Source organism: Gnatocerus cornutus, chromosome 2 (assembly GCF_029298725.1).
Source record: "Gnatocerus cornutus isolate USDA-ARS CGAHR chromosome 2, icGnaCorn1.1, whole genome shotgun sequence".
Taxonomy (NCBI): domain Eukaryota; kingdom Metazoa; phylum Arthropoda; class Insecta; order Coleoptera; family Tenebrionidae; genus Gnatocerus; species Gnatocerus cornutus.
In genome coordinates, this window is record NC_142234.1 from 10,849,983 (window position 1) to 10,866,796 (window position 16,814).

The 16,814-nt window shown below is 35.3% G+C and overlaps 4 protein-coding genes across 6 annotated transcripts in view; 2 read left to right on the forward strand and 2 right to left on the reverse strand.

Moving 5' to 3' along the window:
* Positions 1–7,152, forward strand: part of LOC148178937 (follistatin-related protein 5-like) — a 69,796-nt gene extending 62,644 nt beyond the window's left edge. Inside the window, exons 8-21 of the mRNA XM_088030314.1 lie at positions 341–473; positions 535–819; positions 872–969; positions 1,534–1,675; positions 1,726–1,779; positions 1,849–1,970; positions 2,919–3,056; positions 3,111–3,221; positions 3,274–3,381; positions 3,438–3,591; positions 3,644–3,844; positions 3,897–4,043; positions 6,091–6,180; positions 6,230–7,152. Of these exons, the coding sequence (XP_087886440.1) occupies positions 341–473; positions 535–819; positions 872–969; positions 1,534–1,675; positions 1,726–1,779; positions 1,849–1,970; positions 2,919–3,056; positions 3,111–3,221; positions 3,274–3,381; positions 3,438–3,591; positions 3,644–3,844; positions 3,897–4,043; positions 6,091–6,180; positions 6,230–6,369 (1,923 nt within the window). The 3' untranslated portion in view covers positions 6,370–7,152. The remainder of the gene's footprint in view (positions 1–340; positions 474–534; positions 820–871; positions 970–1,533; positions 1,676–1,725; positions 1,780–1,848; positions 1,971–2,918; positions 3,057–3,110; positions 3,222–3,273; positions 3,382–3,437; positions 3,592–3,643; positions 3,845–3,896; positions 4,044–6,090; positions 6,181–6,229) is intronic.
* A 113-nt stretch (positions 7,153–7,265) lies between these two features.
* Positions 7,266–8,704, forward strand: LOC148178938 (uncharacterized). Its single transcript, XM_088029824.1, has 6 exons — positions 7,266–7,331; positions 7,380–7,428; positions 7,484–7,662; positions 7,706–8,089; positions 8,141–8,338; positions 8,384–8,704. The coding sequence occupies exons 1-6, from the start codon at positions 7,266–7,268 to the stop codon at positions 8,702–8,704; spliced, it is 1,197 nt and encodes a 398-aa protein (XP_087885950.1).
* Positions 8,705–8,720: 16 nt separating this feature from the next.
* On the reverse strand, positions 8,721–12,923 carry su(r) (dihydropyrimidine dehydrogenase su(r)). 2 transcript variants are annotated; one of them, XM_088029826.1, is made up of 14 exons: positions 12,815–12,923; positions 12,638–12,742; positions 12,413–12,580; positions 12,019–12,365; positions 11,181–11,625; positions 10,926–11,136; positions 10,693–10,877; positions 10,438–10,644; positions 10,192–10,356; positions 9,973–10,125; positions 9,363–9,920; positions 9,089–9,316; positions 8,884–9,041; positions 8,721–8,831 (listed from the first exon to the last, which is right to left on the reverse strand). In XM_088029826.1, exons 1-14 carry the CDS (start codon positions 12,848–12,850, stop codon positions 8,759–8,761), a joined length of 3,039 nt encoding a protein of 1,012 aa, XP_087885952.1. In that variant the 5' UTR covers positions 12,851–12,923; the 3' UTR covers positions 8,721–8,758. The 2 variants fall into 2 exon arrangements, with proteins under 2 accessions (XP_087885952.1, XP_087885951.1); XM_088029825.1 differs by having other exon boundaries at positions 10,438–10,877.
* A 1,938-nt stretch (positions 12,924–14,861) lies between these two features.
* LOC148178940 (uncharacterized) lies at positions 14,862–16,809 on the reverse strand. Of its 2 annotated transcripts, none has more exons than XM_088050666.1 (7): positions 16,662–16,809; positions 16,370–16,606; positions 15,982–16,314; positions 15,775–15,933; positions 15,456–15,725; positions 15,196–15,279; positions 14,862–15,061 (listed from the first exon to the last, which is right to left on the reverse strand). In XM_088050666.1, exons 1-7 carry the CDS (start codon positions 16,701–16,703, stop codon positions 14,993–14,995), a joined length of 1,194 nt encoding a protein of 397 aa, XP_087906792.1. In that variant the 5' UTR covers positions 16,704–16,809; the 3' UTR covers positions 14,862–14,992. The 2 variants fall into 2 exon arrangements, with proteins under 2 accessions (XP_087906792.1, XP_087906791.1); XM_088050665.1 differs by having other exon boundaries at positions 15,196–15,288.
* Between the last annotated feature and the right edge of the window lie 5 nt (positions 16,810–16,814).

Genomic DNA, 16,814 nt, shown 5'->3' on the forward strand with positions numbered 1-16,814 from the left:
GCGTCTGTCCTTGTGGACTACATGGCTACCGGAAAAGCCATGAAAAATCTTTTGTGTTTCTGTTATGAATTGAGTCCAACAGGAAAATATCTAATTCTCCGGCATAAGCGACATATCTACTGATTGAAAATTGCCAAATTCCAATAATTTAATAAACAGTTGACACACCTGCAGTACTGGACAGCTCTAATTATCTTTAAATAAAAGAGCAATATTTCTGGTTTTCATGTCACGGCAGTTGTTTGGACAACAAACAATGTTGGTGCCCGGTTAACGTCAATTTAATTAAAAGTTCGCCAACTTCCAGTATCAAATATTTTTTATAAAAACCATGTCACAGATAGCCGCTCAGGAGCGTCTGGATAGCTTGAGTAGCGGCTGTTCCCTCTCAAACATGATCCAATACGACGATGCAGACCACGACGGTAAACTGAGCATAAACGAATTCTACGTGGCTTTTAGCAAATTGTACAGTAAGTATAACTGACGCGGAGCTCACGTAGAAGAATAAATAAACGACTCCTCGACATTCAGGTGTGTCAGTCGTTTCCCTCGACAAGGCCCTCGAAACAAACCATCTCAGTGCAAGAGTAGGTGACAACGTGGAAATCAAGTGTGATGTTACCGGATCACCGGTTCCGCCTATCGTCTGGAGACGAAATCAGTTGGATCTGTCCACTTTAAATGAAGAAGAAATACGAGTATTCAGCGACGGTAGTCTTTACTTAACCAGGATACAGCTTCAACACGCCGGAAATTACACCTGCCATGCTCAAAGGAACAAAGACGTTGTTCAGACGCACATCCTTACTGTCCATAGTAAGGGTGCCATAATTGATCTTTGACTTTCTTTAATGGAATCAATTTATAGCCGTGCCAGAGGTCCATGTTACGCCGAGGATTCAATCGAAACGACCTGGGGAAGACGCTACTATGCTGTGTCATGTGGCAGGGGAACCGTTTCCTAAAGTAAGTGGCATTCAAGTCAAATTTTAAGTTTCAAGCTTGCAGATTGTACAATATGCACGTCGCAGCTATAAACTAGAAAATTGCGCTTCAAATATTTTTCGAATAATGCACACGCTAGATCATTTTGTACATTTTTGCTGTTATGGCTGCACTATCGATTTTCGGTCACTCACATTTCGCAAGACAGAATAAACGATCAGATTTATCAAATGATTGTGCATCTATAAAAGCAAATACGGCTGGAGGTAATACAATACGTTACATAATCATAATGCCTGAAAGTCTCTTTGTAATTTTACACATTCGCTCTGGAAACATCCGTACTGCAAATCCTACAAATTACGAACTCAAGTTTGTGCTGCTTTTAGTCCTAACTACCAAAAATAGACATATAAACTCTGATGCGACAGTGTAATTAACACGTTCAGAAAAGTTAATGCGAACAGGATGAAACAGAAGCTTTTCTAATAGATGCTTTCGGTACATTTAGCACACCTTTTATACACACGAAGAACCTTTTATAAAATTTCCATGACGTTTTATTGTTGCGGAAATTAATTTCAGGTAGAATGGCTGAAAAATGACGAGACCCTTAGGCTGGAAAATCCAAGAAAATATCAAGTCGTAGGTAATGGAACGGCGTTAAAAATAAGGAATATAGCTTTCGCTGATACTGGAGCTTACATGTGCCAAGCAACTAATATAGGTATGAATATAATGGAAGTATAATATGAAACTTACGTTTTCTCATCTCAGGTGGATTAACGAGAGACATAAGTTCTTTGGTTGTACAAGAGCAGCCGACTCCCAGTAAGTAGAGCGAAAACGACTCCACCGACGTAATAAATAAGTATGTAAATGTTGAAAATTTGATTTTAGCTTCGCCTAACGAAGAGCGCCGCTTTTTTGCATTCCACGATTGGGGAGTGTCAGTATATGAGCCCTCTACTTGTCGACTTTACCACAGGATTCAATCTACTGATATCATTCCAGGCACTCAGGTAATTTCCCAGCGTTGAATTTGATTTAAGTTTCCCCACCTTTCCGTTCATTCTGATTTTTCAAGTAAAAGTCAATTCAACAAGCGGATCTTTACGAGCGCTTAAATTAAAGAAACAGATTTAGTGGAACAATGAATAACAATCGCGACGAACCAGCTAAGAAATAAACCGAAACATTCGCAAGGCAGACTTTGAATATCGAATTTTTACCGTGAATTTTCAACGGCTTCGCTTATTCAGAAGGAAAGCTCGTTTAGTTAAACCACCGAACTTTGAAAATTTATGTAGTGGACTTAATTTAGACAAAGAATCATCTCAATACTCATTTTGCCGTAATTGTAGATACTTGAAATAATGATTTGCAAATTCATTAAAGCTATCTATTTATCTCGAATCAAATTTATCTGCAAACGTGGCATAATTTGTTTGAACTTATGGGTATGTAAATTGACCAAATTTACATTGAAATGCAATAAAGTGGCTAAAAACAAACGAAAATAATATTTTGTGGTTATAAAGTCCCACAATCCCTCAATTTTATAACGCAAAGTTCCGTACTTTTAATAGAAAACTGAACAATTTTTTACATTCTAATTAAGTGTTGTTTTAATTAAAATGTATCCCGGTAAACTTAAAATTCCTCGGCGTGACTTGTACGGAGTTCAGAAGACTCGTTTTTTACTGTGGTCTGGACCTAAGCATCTGGTATCTTGCCCTATTTCTTTGTAATCGCTCTCTTTCCATTAAAGTTCAAGTTATATAAGTTCTCCTGACCTTAACTAATTTCTCAAAGGAATTGGAGATTTGTTGTTACAAACAAGGTCATGCCAAAATGTCCGTGATTAAGTGCCGTACACAACAGTTGTATTTAGAGATTCTGTTTATACAGAGTGTCTCAGAAAAGTTTGTTCATGTTTAATTAAGAATTTTATCAGCACGCATTTTCAGGAATATGTTTGCGGCGACAAAGGAATAAAGTGTTCTTGGGGTCGTGCCATTAACGTCGCCAATCGCTACGTCTACGCAAGCCAACCGGAGCGAGATCGAGTTATTATTATTTCCAAAGTACAAATGGTAGTTGTCGATGTAAGTCAGCAGGCATCGTCCATAAAAAACTCTTAAAATTTTCCGCATTTGCAGGTCGTTAGCACTGATAAGTATCCTGTGGAATTGTTCCACGTTCCCCATTTAGACCAAGTGTGGATTCTCAATTGGAGGTCTACCAACAATACCGGGATTAAAACGATACAGGTGAAATATAGAGACTCTTATCGACGATCTGAACATATTTGTTCGTTTATAGGTAATACGAGATGCGGGCCAGAAAAGGAAGCATCACACTGTACATCCTGAACCAATCGATGGTCATTTTGATTTAGTGAAAGGTCTTTTCATACCATCTCCAGATCAAGTATTTCTTCTATAAAACTCGTTTCCGCAGAAATAATCTCCTCGTTACGTTTTCAGGAGCTTTCGCACTACAGCTTCAAATACGGATACGCAACACACACCAATCAACGAGGTCTTTACAAACTTGATCTCGTTAATTTGAGATACACTCGATCGGTAGACTTAACTCCATATAATTGCGTTCCGACTCAAATTCAGTTTTCTGCGCTGTGTAAGTTATTGGTGTAGCGTTTGTTGGACATTTAGCAATTGACTCTTTTCAGACGGTTTAGTAATAATGCAATGTCTCGAACCTGTCACTAACAGACCCACCGGTCAATTGATTCTCGATTATCTAACAGATACCGTAATCGGAACTAAACCAAATTTGCCTGGAATCCCGTATATATCGCCAGATTCCAGAAAACTCGTTACATTAGATCGTACAAACAACGGAGCTACCCTCATCGTTCAAGAAATAACAGGTAGGCTCTTTTATTTTTAGATAAAATATTGCTGATTTTTTCCTGTTTGTAGAAAACGGACTCTTGTTTTCGTTTGATGTGAAGACGACCCTGAATATATCGGATGTCACGTTCTACCCTAGTCAAACCACTCACAGTTATGATATTTACGCAAGTGCCCAAAACAAAGAAGATATTTTATTCCTTAATCTCTTGACAGGTTTGTATAACGTGCAACAATATAACTCAATTTGTCTAAATTTTAAAAATATAACACCTGCACTCAACGCTGAAGGGCTGATTTCGAACATTTTTTAAGTGAAGAATTAACTTTACATATTTATCGTCAGTTTCACGGTCAAAGCCGATTAAATTATATTGAATCAATGAACAAATGGCACTAATTACCAACAACTTAATTACCCTATCTTATTCCCCACTACCTGTCTAGTCCCGCCTCTGCCATGACCTAATGATATCTAATACTTCGTATTGTTAATTGGTAATAAGCTGATAAGATGGTGGTTCGATTGCGGAATTAAAAGAGTGTGATTTGTCAGGACCGCATAGGTGGAATGTTTTGTTAAAATTTTTGAAGCAGATTTCTTTTTCTAAACGTAATTTATTGAATGGAAATTTATGAATTGGATATTATTACGTTTTTTGAAGAGATTTTGGTTTAAAAAAGAAGCCGTTTAGTAAAGTCTATTTGCATGGATACGCTAAATTATCTATGAAATTTATTTTTAAATTGGCAGATAATTTTTAATTATTTTCTGTCTGATCTTCAATCGTAGATAAAACATTGTAAAATACACCTGGTTTTAAAAAAAACTCTTAAACTCATATTTCAAACAAGCCACTCATGCAATAACGGCTTTTTAAACTTGTGTCCTAAATAACTAATAAAAGATAAACATTTTTATTTATCGTGGCAAAAATAATATCTCTAATTTTTTTTTTCAAGAAGCGCAGTTTTGCCAATACGGTTATTTCCTTGTAGATATTTTCTGCACACATAGAAAAGACGAAGTATCGAAATACCCATTAATATAAGAACATGAATTTTTATGGATGCTGGGAAAGCTTTGATCTTAAAAATCGACATTAAAAAAATCTAATTATAAATATTTTATCAGATTATGTTCTTCCACATTTTCTATTTATAGACCTGGAATTTAACGAATCTAAATATCCACAAAATTAAAACACTATTTAAGAAAAATACAAATTCTTTTTTAATGTTCTTTAAAATGGTGGATGCGCTAAATCCGCATACAGAACAAATTTTTAGCGGTATCCTTAATTTTATCAAATACTGTAGTTTGTTTTAATTATGAAGTTAATTATGAAGGAATTAAGAAGTTATCCCTAGAATATAGACAAAATTTTAACAATTTTCATATTTTTATTTTATATCCACAACAAATAATACCTTCTATGTTTCCAATAATTTAAATTAACATTTGTGTGTTTTTCAAAAGCTTCTACATTTAATTGTTTTGAGTACAAAAAGAGTTATTCTCCGGTTTTAAGAAACACACAATTTAATATTCCCAAAAATGCCATTTTCGAGCAAAATTTTATGCTTCAAAATATCGAGACATTTTCTTTGAATTTTGTCTTCCCAAACAGATTTAAATTTTTTAGACACATACAAAGATTAGCATTTTGAAGCTATTAAAACGCTATTAAATTTCCATCTAAAACTTTTATTAGATGTGGCTATTTTCTCTTCTTTCCCTCTTTTTAAGTGGATAAACAAAGAGTTTAGAAAAATCATCTTTATTTAACACTGTTTCCTGCAACTAAACACGAAATTACACTTACCAGTTTTTTCTTTCCTTCTGCAATATAAAATTGGGTTGTTGAAATCACCATCAAACAGTTGAGTTTTTTCTGAATAGATTGTTTGAGTTCAGTTCAGTTTTCTTTCGTGATTTTATATCAATTTTCTGAAGCTTCATAAACTTGTATCTTTACTGAACTTCCTCAGCAAATCCCTAGAGCACCTGCTGTAGTTCCAAGATCTTCGGGAGTGCTTGCTGCACCAGACGCTGTTATTACTACCATTTCAGCTAGTGGTGCTTTGTTTACTTTTTCTCTTTAATACACCAGAAACTGAAAAATTCAATTTAATCTAAATTGATAAGCTCAGACATTTCATGACGAAAAATACACTAAACGGAAGTAATTTAGAAGGTGTTGCATTTTTTCTTTCAGGCGTTTTTAAGTAAACTGTTGCATTATTTGCTGTGTAATTTCAGGTAAAGTGGAGATAATCACGGGAGTCGGGAAAGCAATTCCCTTGAAACTGACCAAATGGAATAATCCCAACAGACCAATCAGCGGATCAGGTAAAATCAACAAAAACGTCGTAGTTGAGTTTTAATCGGTTATTTTCAGGTCTGTTTGGGCAATATATGGTGACGCCAGCGAGTGAGGCGTTATTCGTGATAAATGGCCGGTCGCGAACAGTAAATTGTGAAATTGGTGCAGTGAACCACCCAAGCGCTGTCGTCTGGACCACCCTTAAATTCCATTAGTGGTCAAACCATACAAATATCAACTCGTTTCGTATTACTTGAAAATTATACTTTTTATACTAATATCAAAAAAAACTGAGTGTCAAAATCATCATCTCATTTTCTCTTATTTTCGCTCCGCATGATTTTGACACGAAGATATCTTAGGAAATAATTGTTAAGAAGAAAATGTACCTATTTAAGAAGTTTGTCAGACCTCGTTGTAGCCACGTCTACAATTATCAATATCGAGATCACTGCATCTGTCCAATTTTTGGTGACTCTGATTTTGGAACTGAATATTTTAATAATAATGTTGTTTTAGTAAATGTAGTCTTGTGATAACTTAAAATTTTATAAAAAAAATTCAAAGACACACCGTTCATGACTGTCTTTATTCTTACATGGACGGTTTGTCTCGACGGTAGCCATATGCATTTCCTTTTCTACTTATAGATGACGCACATAATAATATTTTTTAAACTAGTTTTGAGGGATGTTAATGCAGCAATGTAGAAAATGAAATGCACATGGAGATTCTTTTCGGGGTCAAATTTTACTACTTTAAACTTTCTTTCCGCAGTCAACCAGAATCGTTTGTTCCAACTACTTTGTAGTTTAACATTTCTGTAGGTTTTCTGGTAGGTTGTTCCTTTATGATTTTGCTGGCTTGCTCTCTCTATATCTCGCCTTTATATAAGCTTCTAAAATGTTGTTTATTGTATCACAAATGGGCTTATTGTAATATAGGTATTATGGTGCAATATTGTTTATACAGAAATAAACTGACAACATTGAAGTATACTCATTTCACACTTCTTCAGCTTTGCAGACTTGTGGAAAAACTCTCACTCCTTAGCAACAAAAAACTTGCCCATGACGTTTACTAATGACAATGTCATGTGTCCTCACATTACATGTTTATATTTTTATTTTGCTTTTTATTAAGTTTGAAGCTAACATTTAGTACAATCGTCATCCAGGTAACACTTTCAACAACTTTTTTAATTTTTTTCAGTTAAAATTTCTAGAATTCCGGCTTGTATCAAATTAAAAGCGACGACATAGCAATGATTCTCTGTAAGTTTTTCACACCTCTCCAGATAGTTTTCACACTCCCCCAAATATTTTTTAGTTTTGACCGTGGAAAACACGTTCGACGTGACAATGCCAGTTTCGGTGTACGGCCTCGACTGTGTCGAAGACGGAGATTTTTATTTTGCAACATCCAATCATATGTATTTAGTCGGTGGTGATATGGGCTACATAAAAAGCAAGTCCACAAAAAATCTCACACTTATCTATCCAAATTTGGTATGAAACAAAAATTATTACTTGTCGTGACGTAGAGTTTCAGTACCTACAAAACAGAGTTGGAAAATGTCTCGTGTCTTTGCATTTTAAAACAGATGAGGTAGTCGAGGAAGTTCGCAAAGAAATTTATTTTAACTCTAGAAAGGCGTTCATATTTGATGAAGACGTGCGACCAGACTGTAATTCCGGCGATCTTACTAGTTCTGAAGATTGCAATCCAGTAAATTGTGTTGTTAAATACTCCTCAAGAAGAAGTTACTATGATAAAGAACGTAAAGAATGTCAGCCAGTCCCTGAGTGTCCCCCAAATTCCGTGTATCTTCCAAATAGCAACGTTTGTAGAAAATTGCACGAACCGGTGTGCAAAAGTGATTTAGAAATGATTGAAAACGGGGATATTGAAAAATGTCACATGGTCTCAAATTTGGTATAAATCCCATCCACTCTTCTTTATGTGAACAAAAATGTTTTCAATTAGGTTTACTACCAATGTCATCACGGTACTCAAGACAACAGAACAGGTGAATGTTTTTGTGATGATGGATGGACAACCTCGACTTGTAAAGAAAAGGCTTACCACCCTACTCTTAATCTTTACCATATGTGCAACATTGAACTTAATTCATGGGGACGAAGTAATACAGAAAAGTTCCTAATGACGATTTTAGTTTTAACGGTACTAAGAGAGCCTCGATTGTTCTGTTCTACTCTTTGTTTGTAGATCTTGGCTCTTGCCATCGCAGGGAAGATGCTTCTAGCAGTGTGTCTACTAAACTGGTGTTGTCATTTTGTAAGATCAAAAAGTAGAAATGAATTAGATGAAGATTTCTGTGGAGCTTATGACTGTCCGTACAACTACTGTGGAGACGAGGAGTGTCCTGCAACGGACAAACTAAAAGAAAAATCCTCAAGAACAATAAAAGTTTCATTTTCAAATATTGAAGCGACGGACGACACTGACGTTACCGTTAGCGTCGATGAAACCAAAGAGGATTCGGACTACCCAAATCGAAGTTCTTCCCAAGTATGTCACTGCAAATAATGTAATAAAACTAAAAGTCCATTAAATGTATATTGGTGATAAAATAAAATTGAATTAATCAAGAGCATGTACAAGTTTTACTGTCGTTCCTCTCTTGATGACATGAGGTATTGTCTTCGGCACCATTCTGTAAAAATGTTTTCATGGAACTAATCAGGGTTGGTTGTAGTGATACTTACGCTATGCAATCGATTATAGGGCACACTGACAAACAAAGGGTGCAACCAGTGCAATCGTCTGTGACTTGCGGGATGTGTGTCCTTGCATCAAAAGTGATAGCTTGGTATCCGGAATCGTTGCAAGTCATGTAGCATTTACCACAGTTAATGCACATATCCTAAAAATCATTGAAAACTCTCGACTAAAGTGCAAAAAAGCCCTTACATCATCAATAAGTGCCACGACTTGTTTGGAGTTGTCCAATTTTTTGTAAGCTCCTATCTTTGGCAGAGCCCGACCGATAATGTCAGCAACCCTCGGTATTGTAGTCTGACTAATTCCTTCAGTTGGATATCCGTTTTCACGTCCGTTATGATGCAAATCAACCTCCACCTTCAAATTCTTTGTTCTTTCCTTCCGCTCTTTAATAAACGGCCCGAAATGTGGTAATGCCTATTAACACACCTTTAAAAACAACCCCTCAAACAACCCTCGTTACCTTGTTATTATCGTCCCGTACAGATACCACAGGTTTGCCTTTCTGGTGTTTAAACGTGGGAGGACTTTGCCCATCCCATTTCGGTAAGCGTCCCTCCAAATACAAAAGTGCTTTCAATCCCGTAATATAATCATCAATTAAAGTAAAGTCTTGATTTTGAATCGCGCTACAAATTTGCACTACTGATGCTCCCGCTTGTAAGTATTGATAAGTCACATCTGCGGAATCAATACCCCCAGTGCCTAAAATCGGGAAACCTGGCAAAGCGTTGCCGACCGCAGAAACCGCTCGTAATCCAATGGGTCTTGTTGCGTTTCCGCTAACACCGCCGTAAGTAGTGCGTTTATCTAAACCAACGGATGGCCAGGGTGTGCCAGTTGAATTTAAGCCCATCAATCCGGAAACTGTGTTGATAGCGGCAACTCCAGATGCTCCTCCGTTGTAAGCGGCTTGGGCAATTTCAACAATATCGGTTATGTTTGGTGTTAGTTTGATAAAGAAGGGGATTTTTATCGAAGATTTTACCCATTCGGAAATGCCTTTTACGAGCTCTGGTTTCTGGAATTATTTCGGTAAATTTTTGCATGAGTTATTGTAGTAAATAAAGCACCTGGCCGCACGCAAGACCCATTCCTGACTCTCCCATGCCGTGAGGACAACTCAGATTTAGTTCCAAAGCGTCAGCGCCGGAATCCTCTGCCATTTTCGACAGCAGTTTCCAGTCTTCTTCGTTATAAGAACACATTATACTGGCAATCACAATCTAATAAACATTAGTATTAGTTATGAAATCTACTTAATTATCCAGTTTATTAAAAAAATCTCAAACCTTGGTTGGAAAGTCGGCTTTTAATTCTCTAACGCCTTGAAGCCAATAAGCGGCGCATTTTTCGGAAATTAGTTCAATGTTAAGGAATGAACTCTGTTGTGGTCCGTAGTTATGACCGCCTGTCGTTCCTCGTATAATTCTAGGAGAAACGTTAGTGACCATGTCCTAAAAATAAAGATTTTAAGTATCAATACTTAAAATTTCACAGTTATGTTAAGCTTATTTTAGGCTAGAACCAAGCAATACCTTATCTAGACAGAATGTTTTGGTCAGCGCGAAGGCCCATCCTTGTTCAAAAGCTCTTCTTATCATAGCAGTAGATGTTGCAGGAGGTGCAGAAGCCAACCCAAATGGATTTTCAAACTTCATTCCACAGACTTCGACAGAAATATCGACATTATCAATTTCTGTATAGAAGAGCGGCAGGTTTGGTTTTGTAGTTTTTGGTAGTTCCTGACAAATATTGTTAAGTTCTGTGAGAATAAAATTATTTGTACTGACTTCCAAGTGGCAATGAATGAACCAAGCGGCTGTTTTGCCATCATTTACAGACTCCACTGTTGTTTCCGCTACACCTGCCAGATCTCCACCGATCCAAACAGAAGGATGTGAAGATTGCATCGTATTAGTATCAACATTTGGAAGGTTCCACTTGTTGAATGTCAGGGGTTTGAGTGCCTCGATCACTAACAAGAAGCATCAATACGGATCAGTGATTAAAAAGTAGAATTTACCGTCAGGGTCTTCCAATCCAGATCCAAACGCCGATATCAAAAAGTTCGCTTTAATCGTTGTTAATTGCTCAGTATCCTGAATCCATTTTCCTTCATCGGTTTCTTCCGTTCTGCTAAAAGTCACAGACACGATTCTCCCATCTTTTACGTTAACTTTATGAGGAGATAAAAATCCAATCAGCTCACATTTTTCTTCAACCGCCACATTGACCTATAAATTTTCTATAAAAAAGCTTGCACCTAAACTGATATTACCTCTTCAGGAACAGCTCTTATGTTAGTGAAACCACGTCTAAAGACAACGAAAACTTTTCTAGCTCCACATCTTAAAGCTGATGTTGCACAATCGAAAGCTGTATCCCCTGCGCCCAAAACTATTACATTGCCACTTAAATTTGGTAAAGTGGCTTTACAAGGACACAAGCCCGGTTTACTGGCTTTTGCTACTTTTGGTAAAAAGTCTTTGGATGTGTAGAAACCCATATTGGATGTTAATCTCTTGAATAAAGGGTTTAGTTTGGGTTCAGGGAGACCTATGCCGACAAACACGGCTTTAGCATCTTTCAACATTTTTTCTAGGGTAAGGTCAGTTTTGGATAAAGATCGGCCGGTCTCTATTTTTACACCCAAATCTTTGACCAGTTGGATTTCAAAGTTTACCACGGATATTGGCAAGCGGTATTGCGGAATTTCAGAAGAACTAAAAACACAATGATAATATTGGAACAAAAAATTAATGAGATCAAATGATGAAATATAAGTATGTTCCACGATTTCATCGCATTTAGCAAAAAATTGAAGCATCAGTGGCCTAAGCGTTAAAGATTTAAAGATAAGCGATAAATTATGATTATGTCACTGAAAATTGCCCCACAATGTTATCAAAAATTTGAAAACATTTCAATCGTTTATCTACAAATTTTGAATAGAAAACTTTTTCTTTAAGTTCACATATCTTGTCAAGTGCTCTACTTAATTCACAATTAAACATATTTAGATAAAAAACAATGTCCTGATACGAAATGACAGACCAATTTGAGTTCATTTTTTCTATTTTGACTAATATTTTTAACAAATATTCATTTAGACCTACCTTAAACCGCCAACAAAGTCTTGCTTTTCGTAAATCGTAATATCGGTATACCCCAATCGCCCCAAAAACGTGGCACAAGATAAAGCCGCAGGTCCGGCTCCAATCAAAACAATTTTATGTGAAGCGTTTTTCGGCGTTGGTGTTTTAGGGTCTCTAATTTGTTTAACTCCCATTTTACTGAATACCTCAGTGGCAAAGTGTTGCAATCCACCAATATTGATGGGTCCTTCTTCGGACGCATAGAGATTGCAACCACCGACGCAGAGGTCGCTGGTTGGGCAAACCATGCCACATGTGATTCCCAGAGGATTGTCGGAGAAAATTGTTTTAGCTGCTCCATAGTAATTCTAGAAAATATAAGTAGAAATAGAGTGGAGTTTGATTTTTGACTCACTTTATTAGAAATGCTGGTGATAAAAGACTTAATATCAAGTTGCGTAGGGCAAGACTTCTGGCAAGGAGCGTCGGCGCATTTAAGACATCTGGAGGCTTCTTTTAGTGCGCCTCGTTCGCTCAGTGTTGTTGGTTTAATATCAGAGAAATCATTCTCGAGGTCACACGTCTGATAAAAGCACAGAACTTACTTAAAATAACAGTACATTTTGTATCATCTATCTACCTGACAGTCCACGTTCCGCTTCCAGTGTTTCTTATTTGCTTTTGTTGTTATGGAAGGTTGTAAAGTAGAGTGGGAGCGCACGCGTGGATTTAAAGCAAGTATATTCTACAACAATACAATTTTATTTTGACATACTTTCCTCATAGTTGGATAATAAAAAAAAATAAAAAAAATTACCTCAATATCGGGTAAGTCAATACTTGTTTTCGCCATGGTGAAACACACTGGTTGTCGACCACGACTATACTAAACTATGACAAATCTAGGATTATCGTATCTGGTAAAGTACTCTTACTCTCGTTACATAGTTATCTTCAACCACGTGACTTTTAAGGTCAGAGTCAAATCTTTACTACGTTAATCTGAAATACTTTATCCTAGAGAATAATAATTTAATAGGAGTCTCTCTTAGTTCAATTAAGTGTTATGTAATCATCAATGTACTCATTCCGTCAGACATTTAAAACGGAAAAGAAAATGTAGATATAATGTTGAACAATTTTACACTTCTTACTTAATTATAGAATAAAGAAACAACAATTCGTACATTTTTCCTTTCTTTGATAAAATAAGATGCAATTTAAATAGGAGCATTATAACTTAAGCCGCCTTAATGTATAGTTGAGTTTCAACAAATGACGTCCTCTGTAATTTTCTTCGCATGACTAAAGTAATCACAAACACTGTGTTAAATAGTTAATTGATATTACTAAAAAATAAGATAGAAACTAAATTGCCTTGAAAATAACATGTTTACAAAAATTCTGTCTATTCCTTTTTTTTACATTAATTGTGTTTAACAGAGTTTAAAATTTTAGATTTCCCTATAGTAATAAATAATAAATAATAACAAATAATAAAAACAATAATTAATTAAAAGAAGATTAGCACATCGTCTGCAGTTTCCTCTTTGGAAATTCATGAGGTTATCGCATTTCATTGAACTTTTTGCGACAACCCTCAGTTATCAAAACTAATGACGAAGGAGTTAAATAAATAAATAAATTTTCTTCCTTTAGTTGTCACATTGTTTAATAACTATATTCAAAATATTGCCTCAAGAATTTTTATTATTTTCTCTCTTCCAATCGAGCAAACTAGAAATTGGCCCTTGCTCTGCTTATTTTCCAATTGTAAGATAACGTGCGCCTGGCGATTTCTAAATCATCTCGGAAATTGTATAAATGTACAACAAAACTTCACAAAGTGTCGGTTGTCCCTTGGCAATAGGCAGTGAAATCGAATTAGCTCGGTCAAGCAAGCAATTTAGCTTTCTCGTCCCTGAAGACGTGACCATTTAGAATGCATAACCAAAATTGGCGTAAAATGTGTAATAAGGAACCAAAGTTTACAAATAACAAAGATATTGAATTATGTTGTTATTAGACTTCAATTGAACAAATACTTGAGAAAAGGTTTTTGTAATACCGAAGTATTAAAAAAGGTGATTGTTGATAGATAACAAAAAATGTTGTTGATATCTCATTTTGCCTTACAATTTTCAATTATTGTCTATTTTGGGCAGTGTTATCCTTTAAACTTCTTTAAAGTCAGTTCACTGTTTTTATTAAGAATAATAATATTTTGTAATTAATCATTATCAGATAAAGTGGTTAGTCAATTTACTTACCACATCAGTATCAATAAATGAAATCCATCACAACATAAAAACAAAGTTTTGAAATTTCGGTTTAACTGTTCATGACGTGGTACAAAGATTTTAGGTGCCAAATTTAAAACCTAGATAAATTGTTGAGTAAAAACCTTTACAATAGCAGTCATAAATTGTTGATGCAAAATAATAAATTTGTAAATTGATAGAGATAAGAAAATTCGTACCGAAATTTCAATTTTTGCAAAAAGAATTTTTTTTGTTCATGTGGTTATTTCCTGGGACCAAAATAGCACATAATTTGCATGCTATTTATGGTAAAGTGTGAAGAGTGAGTGAGACGACTTGTTTTCCTACACCCTTTTCTCAAGGGTTATTTATTACACCAGATCAGTAATTTCAGAAAATAGGATTTTTTAGGGTTCATGATAGCTGTAGGTATATAATCCAGCAAGTCCTAATCAAATTCTGAATCTCAAAGTTTTTAATTAATCGATTAGGTCAATCAATGGTTGTATGTTCTTTTATGGTTGTTTTGTTCAGTATGTCAAGATAAACACAGTTAATAGAAGTAATTAATATAAAATTTTACAGGACAACAACTACCCCAGAAGTCGACAAATAGATTGTGAGACGATAAAAATGAGTCATGAAATGAATCAGCTTTGAACTCTCAAATGAAACAATTTATAAACTTAACAAAATCGATTTATAACAATAATTAAGTATACGTTGAACATTTATTATGTAGGTCTGTTCTTTTCAGCCTTTTTTGGATGTAACTGCTTCATTTCACTCTTCAAAACTTCAAGCTGAAAGAGAGAAAAAGTAAAAATGATTATCTATTAAAAATTTACAAGATAACTTAAAATTAAAAATGTACAAGCTAAGAATTTGAAAATTTAACTCAAAAACCGTCAATATTTGCAAATTTGAATTTACTTACTCGTTTTCCTAGTATGAAAATTTTATCTTCTAAGTTTTGGATGGTCTTGGATTCTCTTAATAGAACCTCCCTGTTTGTGGTACTCTGTAACAACTAGAAGCAATTAACATAAAAAGAACTGCAAGAAAACTATCTAAGATGGCTAAAATTGCCGGTTATTTTCAACAAAACTCATTTAGTTGTAGTTCCTTTAATGATAAAATTCCACCAATAAAAGAACAAGTTAAAGCAATCAAATATCAACATCTCAATTATCTCACCTCACGTCGCATGGAAACTCGACCCAATTTATGTGAAAGTTCGTCGATATTTTGCGCCTTTTCTACAGTGTTGTTACGTATTACACATACTTTTTCAGATGCGCTGTTTCGAAGCAGATCATACTGTCTACTTCGTTCTAAAGTGATGCTTTCTATACTTTTCTGTTTTAATTTGATACTGTCTATTTTTTCTTGAAGTTTAGCTCGTTCAGCTTCCTTAAACTGTATGTGTTTGTCCAGAATTGCAATTTTATTTTGCAACTCAGGTATCTACGAAAAAAATTAATTTATACTTGTAAAAATAAAGAATTTGACCAACCCTTGTTTGCAGATACGATTTTTCATGTTCTAATTTCTGAATTTCTGCTTCTACTTTGTTTGATTCTACATCTTTTTTATTGTTGTTACTCTTCCAGATAACACTCTTCAATGACAGTTTTACATGACCTTCTTTTCTTTCGTTTGTTGCATTATCTTCCTACAAAATTAAATTTATTTTTGGATTAGTATTTGATCACGTGTTTACTGTAACATGCTTGTTAAGTTGCACTTTTATCACTTCCAGCTCTTTTTTTATCTTATCAAACTCGACGGAATATTGGGTTTGCAATAATTTCGCTTGGATGAGCTCTCCTTGCAATCGTGCGATCGTTTCAGGTTTTGCCTTTGTTAACAATTCCTTTTCTCGTGCAAGTTCATCTTTTATTTGTCTTAGTTCTCTTATAAAAGCCCACTGTTCGGCTGCTTCTAGACGATAGCGAACTAATGCGGCTTGTAAACAGACTATCATTTCGTTTTTAACTTCCAATTCGTCAGTAATCGATTCGTTTTGATCTAGAGACGTTATTATCGAGGACTTCTGCAAATATCGCGAATTAACAGGTTCCGGTTTTGCTCTTGACACACTTACCTACCGTATTTTCCCAAACCTTTGACATTGAAACCACCTGTTCGTTCACCACCTCAAACTCTTGCATTTGTTTGTCATGAAGTTCTCTTAAGTTTGTCAGTTCTTTTTCTAACGCTAATTTTATTTCAGTCTTTTCCTCTTTTGTGACTTGGGTGGACAAAACCTGTTCAGCGAGCATTTTGCATTCGCCATCTAAATATTCGCACTTTTCTTTCAGATACATGTTGCGAAAGACGGCGCGCTAAAATGTTTGCCATTGATATGATTAAACAATATCAATTTATTTTTCTACGTACCATTAATTCTACCTTCTGATTGTGTACTTTGGTTAGGAACATTTTTCATTTCACTGGTTGTACTATAACAATAACTACTATTATCTGAATAACCGTAACTCTTATCAGAAATTCGGTGCAAGTTAAACAGGTGTATGGATATCTCAAACTTTA

Bases quoted from the DNA above. Each gene is read 5' to 3' on its own strand.
- LOC148178938 (XM_088029824.1), top strand. From the start codon at position 7,266: ATGTTTATATTTTTATTTTGCTTTTTATTAAGTTTGAAGCTAACATTT. The intron at 7,332-7,379 runs GTAACACTTTCA...TAAAATTTCTAG, and splicing joins TTAGTACAATCGTCATCCAG to AATTCCGGCTTGTATCAAAT. The intron at 7,429-7,483 runs GTAAGTTTTTCA...AATATTTTTTAG, and splicing joins CGACATAGCAATGATTCTCT to TTTTGACCGTGGAAAACACG.
- LOC148178940 (XM_088050665.1), bottom strand. From the start codon at position 16,703: ATGTTCCTAACCAAAGTACACAATCAGAAGGTAGAATTAATG. The intron at 15,934-15,981 runs GTAAACACGTGA...TTAATTTTGTAG, and splicing joins AACTTAACAAGCATGTTACA to GAAGATAATGCAACAAACGA. The intron at 15,726-15,774 runs GTTGGTCAAATT...TTTTTTTCGTAG, and splicing joins AATCGTATCTGCAAACAAGG to ATACCTGAGTTGCAAAATAA.